The following is an 18,022-nucleotide window of genomic DNA, read 5'->3' on the forward strand; positions in this document are numbered from 1 at the left end:
GAAATACATTTTTTCTTTATAATATAAAGAAGTAGCACTTGCTATTTCTCTTTTTGTTTTTAATTTTTGCCATTCCAATAGGAGCTTTATTTTTTGTGATTTTAATTTATATGTTTCTTGAATGATTTAGAGCATCTTTTCATGTGTGCTTATGTGCCCTCTTTATATCTTCTTTAGTGAATGTTCAGATATTTTCCCATTTTAAAAATTTGGTTGTTTTCCGATTGTTGAGTTTTGAGAGTTTTTTAGATATTCTGAATATAAGTCCTTTGTCAAATTTGTATCATTTGTGATCATTTTCTCCCAGTCTGTGGTTTTTCTTTTCATTCTTTTAACAATGTCTTTCGTAGAATAAATGTTTTTAATTTTGTTGAAGTCCAATTTATTAATTTTTTTATGGAGCATGCTTTTTCTAAGAACTTACTGACTAAACATCACAAACATTTTCTCTTTTTCTTTTAAATGGTTTACAGTTTTATATTTCATATTTATATCTATGATCCATTTTTAGTTAATTTTTGTTTATGATTGTGAGGCATTGTTTGAAGTTTGTTTTTTTTCCTTTTGTGTGTCCAATTGTTCTAGTACCATTTATTGAAAAGACTGTCCTTTTTTCCATTTACTTGACTTTGCACCCTTATCAAAAGTCAATTGACCATTCCTATGTGGATCTAATTCTTTCTTCATTCTTAACTTATAGCTAAGCCTGATATCTGCTTATAATATCATTGGTCTCACTTTAGATTCGTAACTAGTACCCTTAAGGGAGCTCTCAGACCTATCTGGCAATCTTTCCTGGTTTGTAATACGTTCCTACTTTCCTCAATGACTATTTGTATATTATCTCTTCTCAAATTTCCAATTTGTGCTCTCCGTTCCTCATTTTCACCTGATGAAAGTCTCACCAATTTCCCTGAGTAAATAGAAACAATCAAAATACAGTTCTATTCAACAACTTACTAATATCTGCACATTTTCTTTCCTTAATCTCTAGGTCACCATTCTTTCTTGCTTGCTTCTTCTACAGCCTTCTGAATTGCCACCTTCCTCTTCCCATCATCTCAGTAAATGGAATTCCAGTCTTCTAGTTAGTTGCCTAGGCCATAAAATTGAAAATCATCCTTGACTCTTGTTTTCCCTTAAGAATATAACTAGAATCTGATAGCTTCTCACAATCTTTTGAACTGTTAACATCTTGGTCAAAATTATCACTGTCTCACTCTAAGTCCTGAAATGACTTTTAAGTAAGATTTCAAAAGTAAATTAATTGTTTTTATTATATTTATCTTATCTCCTTGCTTCCTTACCATCTATTCTTTGTAAAGAAGTCAGGGGGTGTCCCTGGCCAACCCTCAAACATTCTAGCATTAATCTGTCCCTCCCTGTATCTGTGCCCCAGGCCGTAGCCCTGGCCACTCCCAGACTGGATGGTCATGCTGGTCCCAGTGGTAGGGTAGCATGGGATTATTGGGCCCTGTTGTTTTCATATTTAAATCCAGTTTTTAATTGCTCATTTTGTCCAATGTAAGCTACCATGTGTCTTTTTGTGAGTATAGTCCAAACACAAACCTGGCCAAAAAAATAGTAAAAATAGATAGAGGTCCTTATCGTAGCCTGTAAGAACCTCTGAAAGGGTGTTTTACCCTACAAATATTCTTTGAGTGCCTAGGATGTCCCAGGCATTTAGAATATAACAAGAACAAAACAAGTGAGAGTTCTTACCCTCTTGGAGCTTACGTTAGAGGGAGGAGACAGTTAACAAATAAATACAGAAAGTGTTAAGTATTCAAGTACTTGTTTAATATTGTCTATAAAGCAGGGTTAAGTATTCAGGTAATTGTTTAATATTGTATATAAGGAGTAAATGAAACTTTGTATTCTGCTTCCTTAAAAGAATTTATAGTCTAATAGAGAGCTAGAATACACACACACAGTGGGACTTGCATTATATTTTCCTTATTCTTTAGATAAATGAAATCTTTTTATTTTGACATTCTTTCTATTTGCACTAATTTTATTAATATAAATCGCATCCTGCCATTGATGAATTCTTTATTTCACTCCAATATGTTTTTGCTCAGGACTTCAGAAATTACCAGTATACATTGCCAGTAGTTCAAGGTTTGGTGGTTGACATGGAAGTTCGGAAAACCAGCATCAAAATTCCCAGCAACAGATACAACGAGGTAGGATTTACTATGAAGGCATATTTTTTTTATAGTTGAATATATGAATGAAGGTGAAAAATACAGGATCACATATGCATTTTATTTTTTAATTAATTGACAGTGAAATCAGTTCATAATATTGTATGACTTAGAGATCAATGATGACAAATTTCATACCAGAGAGGCAGGATGTTAAATTTGTGATTTATTTAGTCAATAATTGTACTTTTGACCTTTTAATGCTCTTGGAGCTTACCTTAGAGGGAGGAGACAGTTAACAAACAAATATAGAAAGTATTAAGTGGTGACAAATAAAACGGTAAGTATTCAAGTATTTGTTTAATATTGTATGTCACTGTGGTAATAAGTGATAGATTTGTATTTTGATTAAGGTATAAAGATAACTTTATAACATTCATGATGGGATCTTTTTATTTTACCTTCTTACTGTAAGTACATTGTGTTTTTCACTATCCTTAATGTTTAAGCACAGCTCACTATGAGTCCTGAAATGACTTTTAAGTAAGTTTCCAAAAGTAAATGATTGCATCTTGAATTAAGCTGTATTTTGTTACTAAAATGAAATTGTGCATACTATATACACATTAAGTTCCATAAACAATGCTCTTTACCTATTTGCCATGTGAAGTCTTTCTTAAATTTAAAACATTTTTAAGATCAGTTCTAAAATGTCTAATAGTAACCATTGTGGTTTAAAAGAGAAATTTTATTTTAAAACACAATTTGATATTATAATGGTTGAAATTTGTTGTTTTATTAGGCAGGATGGTAACTCCCTCACTACTACTTCTACTACTTCTTGGTGTGAAATAATTTCCTCCTTCCCTCTCTTCCTTTCCTTTCTTTCACTTCTTCATTCAGTCATCTATTCACTTATTCATTTGTACATTTAGTAAACATTTTGTACTTGGTATGCACTTAGGATCACACAATGTCTTACTGGACTTACATGCTCAGAGCTCAGCATTATTATGTGAAAGTGACTTATATAAAGAAAGCCTTTACCCATGGTTTCTCTGTGATGGCTTTTTTCAGGACAGTGGAAAATAGTAGCTAGAGTCTATGCTTAATTTTTTTCTGGAATACAGTTAGCAGTTTTTAGCTGTTAAGTAGTCCTTCCTTAGAATATCAAACAGTAATAGACTAGACTAGATAGAGTCATATCTTTAAAGTGAACTATTTTTATATAATTTGTACCCTAAATATTCTTAAACGAGATTATACTTTGAAAACTTGTTTTATTTCTCATATATTACCTATTTCACAAACATCTATTAACATGAAAATTTATAAAGATATTTTACAGATTCTATATCAAACAAATGACTTAAAGTACAGTTTTAGAAAACTGAGTTTTGGCAGCTATATGTAAAATGTGGTAAGAGGGGTCACTAAGGAAAGCCTTTAAGCTTACAAAGCCAGAAGAAAATAGTACTTCTGACAGCATGGAAAGTTTAATAAATGAAGTAGTGTATGAATTTTCTAATCTCCTTTTTCAAGGCCATTTAAGATCTGTGTTGGTAACCCTACTCATAATTCTCATAATGAGATTATTTTATCGTTGTGATAACTGCCATTTATTGAGGGTGTGTTATGTACCAGGCACTTTTCTAAACATATATGTATCTCACTAATCTATAAGATGAGTACTGTAGATATCTTTTTATAGATGAGGGAATTACAGCACAGAGCTAGCAAGTGGTGGAGCGAGGGTCAAACCCAGGCAGTCTGACTCCAGTGTTCCTACTCCTAACCACTGTGCTCAACTGATTTTTATAGACATCAGTTTAACAATAACCAATCTGATTTTAGGGCCAATTTTAGGGTCTTTATAGAGGTAATCAAGTTCAAAGGAGATCATTAGGGTGAACCCTAATGCAATATGACTGGTGTCCTTATAAGAAGGGGAAATTTGGACACAGATGCCCGTAGAGAAAAGATGATGTGCGAGGTGTAGGGAGAAGACGGCCATCTATAAGTCAAGGGAGACATCTAGAAAAAATCTTTCCTTTACAGCCCTCAAATGGCAACAACTCTTCCAACACTTTGATTTTGGACATATAACCTCCAGAACTGTGAGACAATACATTTCTGTTATTTAAGCCATCCAGTTTGTGGTGCTGTTTTATAGCAGGCCTAGCACACTAATACACTGATCTACCTTAAATAGCTAAACCTCAAGACAAAATATGTGGGAAAAACAAAACAAAACAAAGGGCAATGGGGCAGAGAAAATGAGCCCTATGATTACTCTACCTTACTGTCTGGAGTTTCCAGACCATAGTGCAGGGAGGGGGAACCCAAATTTACCAAGAGTTCTCCATGAGTTGAAGAGAGAGAATTGAGAACGTAGGGAGGCCATGATGGCTAGAATTTACAAGACGGATTACTGTCTTGTAAAGAAAAGAACCCTGGAGATCTGTTCCTGTTGTGTCTTCAGCTGAGTACTCATTATTGCCTGTATGTGAGAAAAGCAGTGGAAAGGAACATGTAGGACAGTTCTCACAGGGCCAGGAATAGTTTGTGTTCTTACCCGCTAGAGTGAAAAAAGGGCAGATTATTCCTCGTGATCCAAGTTACCCATAAATTCAGGTTTCTCTGTAATGGAACTTCCTACCCAAAGTCCTTGTTGCTTGATAGGTGTTTATTGAATTAAATCGTTAAAACTTATTTTACTGGATACCTAATCTATGTGAGACTGCAATTATAAGTGAACCAAAAAAGTTTTTAACATCATCTGACATTTATTCTCAGTATAATTCCATGAATAAGACAAACCCTCCAAATCCATCCCTTACTTACGTGGTTTACTAATATATTCAGCAAATATTTATTGAGTACCTGCCGTGGGCAATGTAAGCCTTACACATTAAATACAAATTGTAGCTATTCCTCAAGGCCCTGCTTAAACTTCTCCTCTACACATCCTTCCCGTCGCAAATCAAAAGGTTAAATAAACCATCAGTTTTAGCGTGAGATCTCAATAGAGGTAATTGAAGGATATGGTGTGTTAATTCAGAGATGGATTAGATGTTACAGCGCCTCACACATTTCTCCAGCACAGTCGTTCCTAGAACTACATTCTTTAATTGGCTTTTGTGATTTTCATCAATGGTTAAGACTCCGGCAGTGGGAAATACAGGAAGACAAAGCTTATGTTGATGTCGTTAAATGATTCTTTCAAGGTAAGAGCCGTGTAGCATTTAGCTCAGTGCCTGGTTCACGGTTGGTGCTCCATAGATGTTAGCTATTTTGCACATACTGTTGTCACAGCAGTTTCCCTGCCTTTTATCAGTGTGACATCAACAATAATTTGTGAGCTCTTAAGGGACTGAATCCCTTTATCTCATAGAGGTATTCAGTTGAGTTATTTGCTGCAGATTTTAAGGTTGCTTTATGATTTTATAAGCAGGGTAGAGGAGACAAGCGTACAAATTTTATTTAACAAATCCTTAATCAGTGCTTATTATGTTCTTAGTGCTGTTCTAAGCACTTTACAAACATTTATTTAATTCTCATAACTGTATTAAATAGTTAACTTTTGTTATTTAATTTTACAGAGGAGAAAACTGGGACACAGAGAAATCAAATTACTTGCCCAAGGGCACACAGCTAGTTAGTTAGTAGCAAAGCCAGGATTGAAATACAGGCAGTCTGGTTTGAGTTCTTGCTACGCATTAATCTTTATCCAAGGCTGAATGTAGACAATGCCATTTAAGAAATACAAAGAATGTGCTACAGCAGTTCAAAGAAGGGAGTGGTCCCATTGGTGTCTGATTGGGAATTAGAGAAGGCTACGTGCAGGAATTGGTATTTTTACTAAGCTTTGATTTGGAGGGCAGATTTTACAGGTGTTGGATGTGGGAGAAGAAAAGGGAGGCTAGGTAATAGCATATGCTAAGGCTCAGAGATGGAAGATAGTCGTGCATCGGGAAGTATTCCTGCATATAAGGATACAGTTAGAAGTGAAGCAAGACAGAAAGCTGATTCGGGCCAGAGTTTAGGAAGCTTGTGATTGTGAGTGGAGGACAAGATGGAGAGGATGTGACTTGATCACAGCTGTGCTGTGGTAAATATGGAAACATTGTAGACAATGAATCAGAACTGATAGACATAGACTGTAGGAAAACCAATTATAAGGTTATTACCGGTATGTCCAGAAAAGAGATAATTAGGTCTTGAACTGTGGTTCAAATAGGGATAGATACCAAGATATTACACAACTTCAATTGATAGGGCAAAGAAATAGCACAATTAAAATGGAAAATCAAATATTTATATCAATCATCATATGACAAGTGTAAGTTTATTTTATGATCATTAAGTTCCTTTGAATATCTGGGAAACTTTCCTCTTGGGGTAAATGAACATGATTTTAAGAGAAAAAAATTGTTCATTTCTAAAGTAATATGAAGCTTTTTATCTCATTGGGCTTGAAATTGACATCCAAGGAAATTATTTCCTTAGAGTCTAGCTATTTATTCAGAATGCATGAATTGAAAATATTTCTTAATCTGTGTAGTGTAGACAAAATTAGAAACCACTTTAGCATGATATGGAAGAAATGATAGGTATAATATTTTTTTAAATTGCTGTATGTGATTATGTCAGTTTATTTCACATGATGCAAATGTAAATTGCAAATGAGAACCTAAATTAGTCTATCAGTTGACTTCACTAAGTCGGAATCTTCCAGCTGACTTATCTTGTTTGCAAATATTTACTTAAAAGTAATCTTTGGAAAATGCTGATAAAAGTAGTGTGGACTGGTGAGTGGGATTGATAAATGTCAGTGTGAGAGGAATACTATTGTTTGAATGCCTCTGGTAAAACAGTAATACATTAAAATATTAACTTTGCAAGAGTTATAAACATAAAGTAAAGCCAAAAAAGTCGTATGTTATAATTGTATCGATACCATATGTAAGAATAAATTTAACTGAGGCAAAAAGACTTGTACCCTGAAAACTACAAAACATTGCTGAAAGGACTTGAAGAAATAAATGGGAAGACACCTCATGTTCATAGATTGGAAAACCTGATATTAAGATGCCAATACAGATTAAATGCAAACCCTTTCAAAATTCCGATGGCCTTTTTTTTTTTTTTTTTTTTTTTTTGCAGAAAAGGAAAAACCAACAGTCAGATTATTCATTTGGAATTGTAAGGGGCCCTGATGGCAAAATAATCTTGTAAAAGAACAAAATTTGAGGATTCACATTTACCAATTCTAAAATTTACTGTAAGGCTACAATGATCAAAACATTGTGGTACTGGCCTGGAATAGAATTAAGAACGCAGAAATAAATTCACACATTATGGCCAGTTGATTTTGACAAGGGTATCAAAACCATTCAGTGGTGAAACAATAGTCTTCAACAAAGGGTGATGGGACGACTCAGTTTCCACATGTTAAAAGAATGAAGTTGTATCCCTACTTCATATCATATACAAAACTTAAAATGGATCAATGACCTAAATGTAAGAGCTAAACCCATAAAACTCTTAGAAAAAAGCATGAGGGTAAATTTTCATGAATATGAATTTGGCAATGGGTTCTTAGATATGACACCAAAATTACAAGTAAGAAAAGAAAAAAATAGATAAAAGTTAAAGACTTTATATCTGAAACTAATAAAAAAAGAAACTTTTGTGCATCCATGGACATCAGCAAGAACATAAAAAGCCTATACAATGGGAGAAAATATTTGCAAATCTTATGTCTAATAAGGGTCTGGTATCTAGAATATATAAAGAATTCATAACTCAAAAACAAAAGACAACCCAATTAAAAAAAAATGGACAAAGAACTTGAATAGACATTTCTCCAAAGAAGATATACACTGGCCAACAAGCACATGAAAAGATGTTTATCACCATTAGTCATCAGGGAAATGCAAATCAAAAGTGGTGAGGTACTGCTTCATACCTACTAGGATGGCTATAATAAAAAAAAGGCAATGGAAAATAGCATTGGCGAGGATGTAGAGAAATTGGAATCCTTGTATGTTGGTGGTGTAAATGTAAAATGGTTCAACCACTATGAAAAACAGTTTGGCAGCTTTTCAAAAAGTTAAGTGTAGAATTACCATATAATTCCATAATTCCATTCTTAGGTACATAATCCCAAAGAATTGAAAACAGGTACTCATAACAAGTACATGTACACACATGTTCATAGTAGCACTATTCACAGTAGTCAAGAGGTGGACATAGCCCAATATCCATGGATGGATGGATAAACAAATTGTGGTATATATATACAGTTGACCCTCAAACTTCATGGTTTTTTTACTGTGCAGGTTTATCTATAGGCACATTTTTTTCCGGTAAATATGCAGTCAGTCCTCTGTATCCCCAAGTTTCGCATCGGAGGATTCAACCAACTGCAGATCCAAAACAGTATTTTCAGTCTGCAATTGGGAATCCACAGATGTGGAGGGCCAACTGTCTGCATTGTTCTACACTGTTTTGTATGAGACCAGCATCCACAGATTTTGGCATTGCAAGGGTCCTAGAACCAATCCCCCTTGCATACCCAGGGACTATAGTTAAGTTTTAGGGGAGTCAAGAGTTATACGTGGATTTTCGACTGCATGAGGGGTTGGTACCCCTAATCTGTATATACACTGGAATATTATTCATCCATAAAAAGGAATGAAGTACTGATACATGCCACACCATGGATGGATGAGCTTCCAAAATGTTACGCAAAATGAAAAAGCCAGACACAATGATCACACATAGTTCCACTTACATGAACTGTTCAGAATAAATGCATAGGGACAGAATGCAGATCGGTAGTTGGAGGTGGGGAGTGGGGAGAAACTGGTTAAAGAGTAAAGGGTTTTACTTTGGAGTGATGGAAATGTTTTGGAACTAGGTAAGATAGTGGTTGCACAACATTGTGAATTTACTAAATGCCACTGAATTGTTCACTTTAAAATGGGTAATTTTATGTTGTGTGAATTTCACCTCAGTAAATTTTTTTGACTGTATTGATACAGGAATATAAAAGATATCAGAACACTCATCTGGTATTTTTCACTCTGTGATACTGCTGTTGATAATATAAGAGGAAGAGGGGAATAAACAAAATAAAAGTTTGGACTAGATATTCAAAAGATTGAAGCCATTTTAAAGAATTGGATCAGAAAGTTGAACAAATGGGATGGCATGAAGGAAAAACTGGGAAATAAAAACAAGTTATTATTAGCTTATTTCAACCAGATGCCAGAGTTTAGCATCAAGATAATGTAAATTCAGATTTGTTTACTAGACACAAAATGGTGGCCTTTGAGTTTTTATAGGTTAGCTTCAGAATTATCATTTTAAATCTTTTGAAGAACAAAGCAAAATATTTATGATTTCATTGATGATCTCAAACATAAATTATAAACCTAAGAAACAATGGAATGTATTTATTTCTAGAGGGCAGGACCTCACTCCTTTGTATGCATGTGGAAAAAGGAGGCAAACACTCTTAAATATGGGACACTCGACTGAAAATTTCTGTATATATATAATATCATCAGAGAATCCACTGGATAGTAGAAACTACTGTAATTAGCTAAACTAATTTTAGTTACTTGAGTTCAGTGCAGCAATAAAAGACAAAAAATGAATGCAAAATGTGTCATGTGCCTAGGTTATAATACGAATCACGTATAAACTATACGGGGAATTTTTGTGTATATTGACTTTTTTTAGTGATTGATTTGATTTTTCACTTTATTTGCATTATTTGGTATCCCCTTTGTCACTGTAATAATAATAATACAGTAGTCTGTTTTGTCTTTGAGAAGGTGAAGGAGTTGTATTTTGTCAGACCAAAAACAACCACACAAAAAAACCCCATTCTTCGCAGAATAAGAAAGGTAACCCTCTTCTTTGATTTCAGATGATGAAAGCCATGAACAAGTCCAATGAGCATGTCCTGGCAGGAGGTGCTTGCTTCAATGAGAAGGCAGACTCTCATCTCGTGTGTGTACAGAATGATGATGGGAATTATCAGACCCAGGCTATCAGTATTCACAATCAGCCCAGAAAGGGTAAGTAGTTGAACTGATTGAGACTGTGAGAATGGAGATTGTGCTGGACTTGCAAAGTTGGTTATCACAGCCCCATGACACTTACTCGCTAGAGAGGTAGCCACAAACAATCTGAGTAACTTAACCTTTTCAAGCTTATTCTCCAGGATTTTATGTTGACTTCCCAAGTAGCCAGACTCAGAGTTGCAAATGGCATCTCTTTTATTGCGGGGAACTTTGAAAATACTGCCTCAGTACTGCCTCGGGATATTGACAAGGCCAGCATTGGTATTTGAAGGTAGGAGAGTAGGCCCCATAGTGAGAATATGCTTCTTGTATTTGGAGCTTGTTGAATGACCATACTCAAAGAATGTTAATTACTAGGGGGTTGACAGGATTTTGAAGGAAGGTTTCTAGGTTCAGTGGTACTCAGAATGTGGTCTCATGACTTAGATTATTAAGAATGAAGAATCCGCACCCCAGATCTGCTAAATCAGGATTTGCATTTTAACACAATCACAGTGTGATTCAAATGCACATTAGAATTTAAGGAGCATTGCTCAGTGTGGCATTTCTTGAAGCGTCTTATCAGATTCTGCGGTTTTAAAAAATATTCACATAAATAAATAAAAGTCTTGCTTAATACATTAAAATGAGAAGTCTTGAGTTAAACAAATTTAAACAGATTCCTTTACTATAGGACTTTTCAGAGCCTTTAACAAGCTGATGTATGTATATTGTGATTTTCCAAAAGGAGGACAATGCCTAGCCCTTCCTAAATTTATTTGACCACGACTCTTTTACCTCTAATATCATCTAAAACTAGCTTTCTTTAGTACGCTTTATGAAACACTTCTCTAGAAGACATACTGTAGGTCACTTTCTTCAGTATATATTTTAATTGTTTAATAAAGATATAAAAGGTATTTAGCACATAAATATTCAAATACGATATCCAAAATAAGGTAGGTGACAAGTCCACAGTACTCCCTCGTCAAATCATACCTGGAATATTTGAATAAGTTCTGGATATCATCAATGTAATTAGTAAAACTAGAAGGTCTTCAGAGGATGATGCAAGACGTGAACAATCTGAAATTAGATCAAAGGAAGACCTCTTGAATGAAGCATAAATGTTTAACCTGAAAAAGTATAGATTGGAAGAGAGTGAAAAATAACTCTCTCTAGTTTTAAGGTTTTCTATTATGTGGAAATCAGATTCAACTTACTCTCTATAGCTACAAAAGGCCAAAACCAGCACCAATGGGTGAAAGTAACAAAGATCTAGAGAGCACACTCTGTAACCAGAGTTATCTAGAAATAGAATGTGCCGCCTTGTGCTAATGTGGGCTCTTAGTCACTAGGCATCTCTGACAAAGGCTGGATGAGTTACCTATTAGAGATCCTGCAGAGCTGATGGGTAGGGAATTGGAATAGTTTGGTCCAATTTAAGATGTGGAAAAATAAAGATAGTGTAGTTAAGTTTTCATAGAGGTAAATGTATTAAGTATCCTTTCTTTTATGAAGAGTTAATGGTATCAAGTGTTTGTTTTTTTAATACGTATTTGTTTTTTTAATAGCTCCACTTGGTAAATAAAATAGTCAACCATATCTTCATATTCAAAAGATATTTGAAAAAAAAAAAAAAAAACACCTGAAAACCAATGAATTAGATCAGGGGTCAGCAGACCTTTTCTGTTTATTTTAGGCTTTGCAAGCCTATAGTCTCTGTCACCGACTACTCAACTCTGTGGCGTCATGTTTTAAAAACTGCCATAGACAGTGTGTAAATGAATGGACATGGCTGTATTCCAGTATAATTTTATTTATAAAATCAGGCTTCAGGCCAAAGCCCTAGACTTGACCACTCAGATTTCTTTGCTTGTATGATTCTTTGATTCTTTTTTTATCCCCTTCTTCCGTCTCCCCCCTCACTCCGGTTTAAGCCATTGTTTGTCAGTCTAGTTGTGTAGGACACAGCTCCCTGGCCCATGCTGGTATTATGAGCCTTACGCTCCCCCCCGGCTGAGGCAGTCCGTCACCCGGTCACTGGTTGTTGGTCGGCCGCTCACAGCAGCTCATGGCAGCTCTCGCCAGCTGCCGGCCACTCACACTGGCTGCCAGCCGCTCATGGCAGCACACCGTAGCACATGGTGAAAAATACCTATCTCTATTTTTAAGGTTTTCTATTATGTGGAAATAAAATTCAACTTATGGGCAGGACACAGCAGCCCATGGCAATTCATGCCAACCTCTGGCTGCTCACAGCTGCCCAGCTCCAGGGAGAGCCGTTGTTCACAATCTTAGCTGTAGAGAGCGCAGCTCACTGGCCCATGTGGGAATTGAACTGGCAACCTCAGTGTTAGGAGCACAGCATTCCAACCACCTGAGCCACTGGCCCGGCCCGATTCTTTGATTCTTGATTGGAGAGAGAACAAAACAAAATGGGAGAGTATATATTTAAACCTCATTCCCAACCTATCATAAGCATTAGAATTATTGGTTACTTGTATATTGTGGTGTATATAGAGTTGGTGTTTTTTGTTTTATGGATAATGATGGTTGGAGTTCCCAACTACTATTTCAGTATGTTCTCAGGCCCTCCATCTCAGGGTCTATCTTCACTAAACTATTTCTCTTGCTATTTTAGTGACTGGTGCCAGTTTCTTTGTGTTCAGTGGCGCTCTGAAATCTTCTTCAGGATATCTCGCCAAGTCCAGTATTGTGGAAGGTAAAGAATGAGTTATTTATTGCTTGTACATTAGTTCAGTCCTAATTGTACAACTGAAAAGCAAGGGACATTAAAAGGAAGCTTTGACATTTTTGCCATAGACTTTTGCACTCCTATTACTTATTCAATAGCATCTCACTCTTCAGCTAATTAAAACTGTCATAATGACGCTTAGTTCTCCTAAGAAGTAAGTGGTAGAGATACCATAGAACAGTGACATAAACATTAAGAGATGACCTCTCACAGCATTGGGATAAGGTACCCAAGGGACAGTGTCTGAATTCAGATATACCACTGGGTGTAAATCTGTAAATGTGTAGATGAAGTTCAGTCCCTCTTACCCACAGGAATGTTGCAGTCATCATTTGGGATACAGAATGGGATGTGCTTGCTGCTGGTTCGCTATAGTGAGACATGACACATAGCCTTTCATTAGATGAAAGTTAATGAAATGCTAATGAACATACGGCTTCTTTTCTTTGTCAATTATTCTTCACTGTATTTTGATCTGGTTATTCTTGTTGCCGAACAAATTAACCCAGAACTTAATGGCTTACAGCAACTATGTTATCATGCTCAGTGAACCCTCTGGGTCTGCCCTTGACTTGGCAATGCAGTGATGGCTTGACCCTGCTCACTGATGTCTGGGGCCTCACTTGGGATGACTTGACTTGAAGGATGGTGGTTACTTGATGGCTGGGAGCTAGAATTATTTGAAGGTTTGTTCCTTCACATGTCCAGGGCCTGGCCTAGTATGGTTTACAGACGAGGAATGATGACGAGCATTTCACATTAGACTCCTTAGCATGGCAGCCTTGGGATAGTTGGACTTCTTACATGATGGCTCAGGACCCCAAGCACAAGTGTTCTAGCAATAAGGCAGAAGCCATGTTGCTTATTATCACCCAGCCTCGAAAGTTGCACAGTGCCACCTCCATCATACTCTGGTGTTGGAAGTGGTCATAAGTCTGCTCAGATTCAAGGGGACAGGAGTTAGACTCTACTTATTGATGGGGAAATAGGAAGATAGCATTGTAGAAAAGCATGTGACACAGGATGTACTGTGGTCATCTTTGGAAAATACAATCTATCACACATGACAGCATGTTTTTATTTCACAGTAGCTCACTCCAGGGCTCTGTCTAAAAGCAGCTCTTCCAGAGGGTGAATTCCAGTGTGTTAATTAAAAAACGTAAATAATCTTACATATGTTAATAGATACTGACTTTGATATTTTTTATTGGTAAACTTAATAAAAGAACATGTGAAGAGCAAAACATACTAATATTTTACCACTAAATTTCACAACTGATTACAAAGCAGAAACATGCTATTAAGAAATTGTTAAGAATCTGGAAGTTAAATCATTGTTTGGTCTTAAGTGACTAATTAATGCTTATGTGATCAAGTATTTACTATATTTGAAATTGTGTCTTTACAAAAATAATTTTAAAACACCTTTTCATTGTTGTTGAAATGATAAATTGTACTGATGCAGATCCTTACAGTTAAAGGCAGTTTGTCAGAAGTCATGTTGATTGATGCCTTTGGGCTGGGAATTCCTTAGGCCTGCATTCCACTGTGTGTGTCAGTAGAGCAATTATATGCGAATTTATGACATTTTTATTGAAGCTCTTTAGAAATTATTTCAGCTGACAAAATTTTGTGTCAGTGAAGCAGGATAATTACTCACACATAACAATTTTCACCCCTAATTTCAGTGTTTGCCTTTGACTCAGGTACGTAGCGGCCCCCAATGATTACCGTCTGTTGGCTCATGGTAGCCCATGTGAAACACATGTGGTAGGTTGGCCTTGTTGCTAGTCAGTAAATGGATTTATCCCCTATCCCTCTACTGTTGATTTATTTAACAAATATTTACTGGGCATTCACCCAGTAAATGACAGGCAGTCATAGTAAGGTGAGAGAGGCAGAAGTGCAAACCAGTGAATATGATTAGAGCATGATAAATGCAAGAGTGGAAACAGGAACAAAATACTCTGAGAGTCCAAAGAACGATATGACCATGTGTAGTTTTCCTTTTGAGCAGTCTTGAGAAACTCTTGTTGTATCTAAAGTGAAATCAACAGGCCACTGTTTTAAGCAGAACCCATCTTGGCATTCGCTCTTCATAGCACTTTCAGTAAGAGTTCAGCTCAAAGAACAAAACCTGTTGGTATCGTCAGCTTTAGAGAGCAGCGCAAAGTTTTCCACTACATCCTGGAGGGATTTGCCAGATGCCAGGTACCATGTTTCAGCTGCCCCCTCTCCCTGGCTTTCCGTTGTTTCCATCTGTACGGTCTTGCTGCTGATTCTCAGATGGCGTTATGGTCCAGATCACTGCAGAGAACATGGATGCCTTGAGGCAGGCGCTGCGAGAGATGAAGGACTTCACCATCACCTGTGGCAAGGCCGACGCCGAGGACCCCCAGGAGCACATCCACATCCAGTGGGTGGACGATGACAAGAACGTCAACAAGGGGTAAAGGCAGCGAACCCCCCCCCCCCGCCCCTCATGGCATTTAGTCGTGCTGGGCTCTGGGTTTGTCTACACTGGTGTGTTGTGCCTTGACTGAAAGCGCTGCTTAAAAGGACTGCTTTGTATACATAACAGAATTTAAAATTCCAGGCTTCTTGGCTTAATTTCTACAGGAATGTCTATGCATATTTTTGACGGGAGGAGGAAGGAAGGAGTTGATGAAACAAAACAATTGCTCTAAAATTATTGAGCTTATAGTAATATCTAAGCCTTTTATGTTTTACAAAGCACTTTTGCTAATGTTGTTTCATTCGCTGTAACAACTAGTGTTGTTATTCCCATGTTAGGAGCACCGAAAGGCTCCACAAAGCTAGAAAGGAGCAGGGCTAGAACCACCTCCTTGGGCTTCAAATGCTACACTCTTTCCCAGTACATGGCAACTCTTGTTGATGATTCAAGCCAAAACCCTGGACTCACCTTTGATACTTTTCTTTCTCTCACATCCTACACTTAATCCAACAGTCTATCCTGTTAGCTTTACTTCACAGTATATCCAGAATCACGCTCCTTCTTACCTACCTCTACTGCCACCATCCCAGTTCAGGCCCCCGTCATTTGGTCTGTATTATTCCAGTACCATCCTAATTGGTTTCCCTGGTTCTAGTCTTGGTCTGCTCCCTTCCCTCAGCCTAATCTGTTTTAAATACAGCAGGCAGAGCAGTGGCACTTCTCTGCTCAAAACCCACCACTAACTTCAAATATCATTCCAGGGAAAAACCCAAGTCCCTTACGGCTTCAGGCGGTCTGTGAGTCCCTCTGCCCACCCTCTGACCGCTCAGAGCAGCACTTGCCTTTTTGCTTGAACACATCAGCTATACTTCTATCCTTGCACTTGCTGTTCTAGTAACTTGTGCTCTGCCCCTAGGCAGCCACATGTTACTCCCTCACTGCCTTCCAGCGTTTTCTATAATGTCACTTTCTCAGTAAGGTCTTCCCTGGCCAACGTATGGAAATTATAACCCTGCCGTACACATTTCTTCCCTCCCACCCACGATACCTCCTATCCCCCTTCTCAAGAGCACTTACAACTTTCCAACAGACAATATATTTTTATTTATTTATTTCATTATATTCCCCTGAGATGTAGGCTCCACGAGGCAGGCACTGGTTTATTTTTGTCTGGTTTATTTACTGCTATATTATCAGCACTGAAAACACTGTCTGGCACCTAGTAGGTACTTTAAAAAATTGATTGAATAAATATATTTCATTGTATTAAGCTTTCTCCCCTCCCTCCCTCCCCCCCCTCCCTCCTGCCTTCCCTCCCTCCCTCTTTTCTCTTCCCTCCCTCCCTTTCCCTCCGTCTTTCAGTCACTAATTCTACATGCAGGCCTCTGGAAATACAAAAACTGAATTCCACATGGTCCCAGCTGACAAGTGGCTCAGTCTGGTTTTGAAAATAGTTATAAATAAGTACACCAAAGTATGGCAGATGATCATAGAAAACTATAGGATACAGTGAAGATAAAAAAAAGAAAACAGTAAGCTTGGTAGACATATTATTAGTGCAGTATTCAGCATCGACTTCACAGAGAAGTGGCTGCTGCTTCAGCTGCAGCTGAGAAGATGAGAGGTTATCTGCCACACAGCTGTGGGCGTTTGGTCTGAGGGAACAGCGGGAGCAAAGGCAGAGGGTGTTTACAACATGGCACACCAGGTTTATTTTTAAAGGTTTAAAAACTTTTGTTATTGAACAAAAGGAAGCAATTTCCAAATCAATGAGTGCATTTGCTTATTTTACAAATAACCATTTATCTTTCCATACTTTACTGGAAAACTTAATTTCAAAATTGAGTTCTGTTTAATTCTCTGTTATTAGTTGGAAAGAAACACGGTTATTAGGATCAAAACATTGATAGTCTGAAAGTCTGGTGCCGTGCGGTATTGGTAATTAATGACAAGCACGTTGCCCCTTCTTACAGGAAATACCAGTGGCAGCGTCTTAGAAATAGCAGAAGAACTAGTCAGGGAAGACTCTTGAACTCAGAAGTTTAGTTTGCGGTGTATAAATTGAATGTTTTCCAGCTTGTCCCTCAGTGTCTGTGTATCTTCGGTCAAAAGACTGTTCATCAGCTTAGGGTCGTCTTTCTTTGACATTGTTTTCTGATGAATTAGAAATTAAACTGAACATTGCTTAAATAATTTTAATTCAGATGAGTGAAGTAAATCCCTGATGTTGAAGTTTTAAGTTAAATTTGATCTTTTATACATAGAGATTCAAAAACATAAACAGGTTTGGAAATTGTTTGGAAGAGTTTGGAATCTTTGTGATTGTAGTTATTTTGAATCCTCATCAGAATGAGTGTGTATCTCCACATATTTATACTTGTTATATTTTGGAGAGGAAATGACAATACAAAGTGGGCCTTTGTATTCAAGAATCTAGGAATGATAATTGAGCACCAGAGGGAGTTTGTTGTGATAGATAATACAGATAATTGCTCATCAGTTCACACCAGCACTGTCATAATTAGCATACTTGGTCAAATAACTCTTAATCAGTAAGCATTTACTAAATGCCTGTATTCCAAGC

General features: G+C 36.9%; 1 protein-coding gene across 2 annotated transcripts in view; it reads left to right on the plus strand.

Moving 5' to 3' along the window:
• ZFYVE9 (zinc finger FYVE-type containing 9) overlaps positions 1 to 18,022 on the plus strand; it is a 126,155-nt gene that overhangs the window by 100,361 nt on the left and 7,772 nt on the right. For both annotated transcript variants that reach the window (XM_074334715.1, XM_074334716.1), the window contains 4 exons: positions 2,082 to 2,186; positions 10,090 to 10,240; positions 12,870 to 12,950; positions 15,270 to 15,432. In XM_074334715.1, coding sequence (XP_074190816.1) covers positions 2,082 to 2,186; positions 10,090 to 10,240; positions 12,870 to 12,950; positions 15,270 to 15,432 — 500 coding nt within the window. The remainder of the gene's footprint in view (positions 1 to 2,081; positions 2,187 to 10,089; positions 10,241 to 12,869; positions 12,951 to 15,269; positions 15,433 to 18,022) is intronic.

This window comes from Rhinolophus sinicus, linkage group LG06 (genome assembly GCF_036562045.2).
Source record: "Rhinolophus sinicus isolate RSC01 linkage group LG06, ASM3656204v1, whole genome shotgun sequence".
NCBI lineage: Eukaryota > Metazoa > Chordata > Mammalia > Chiroptera > Rhinolophidae > Rhinolophus > Rhinolophus sinicus.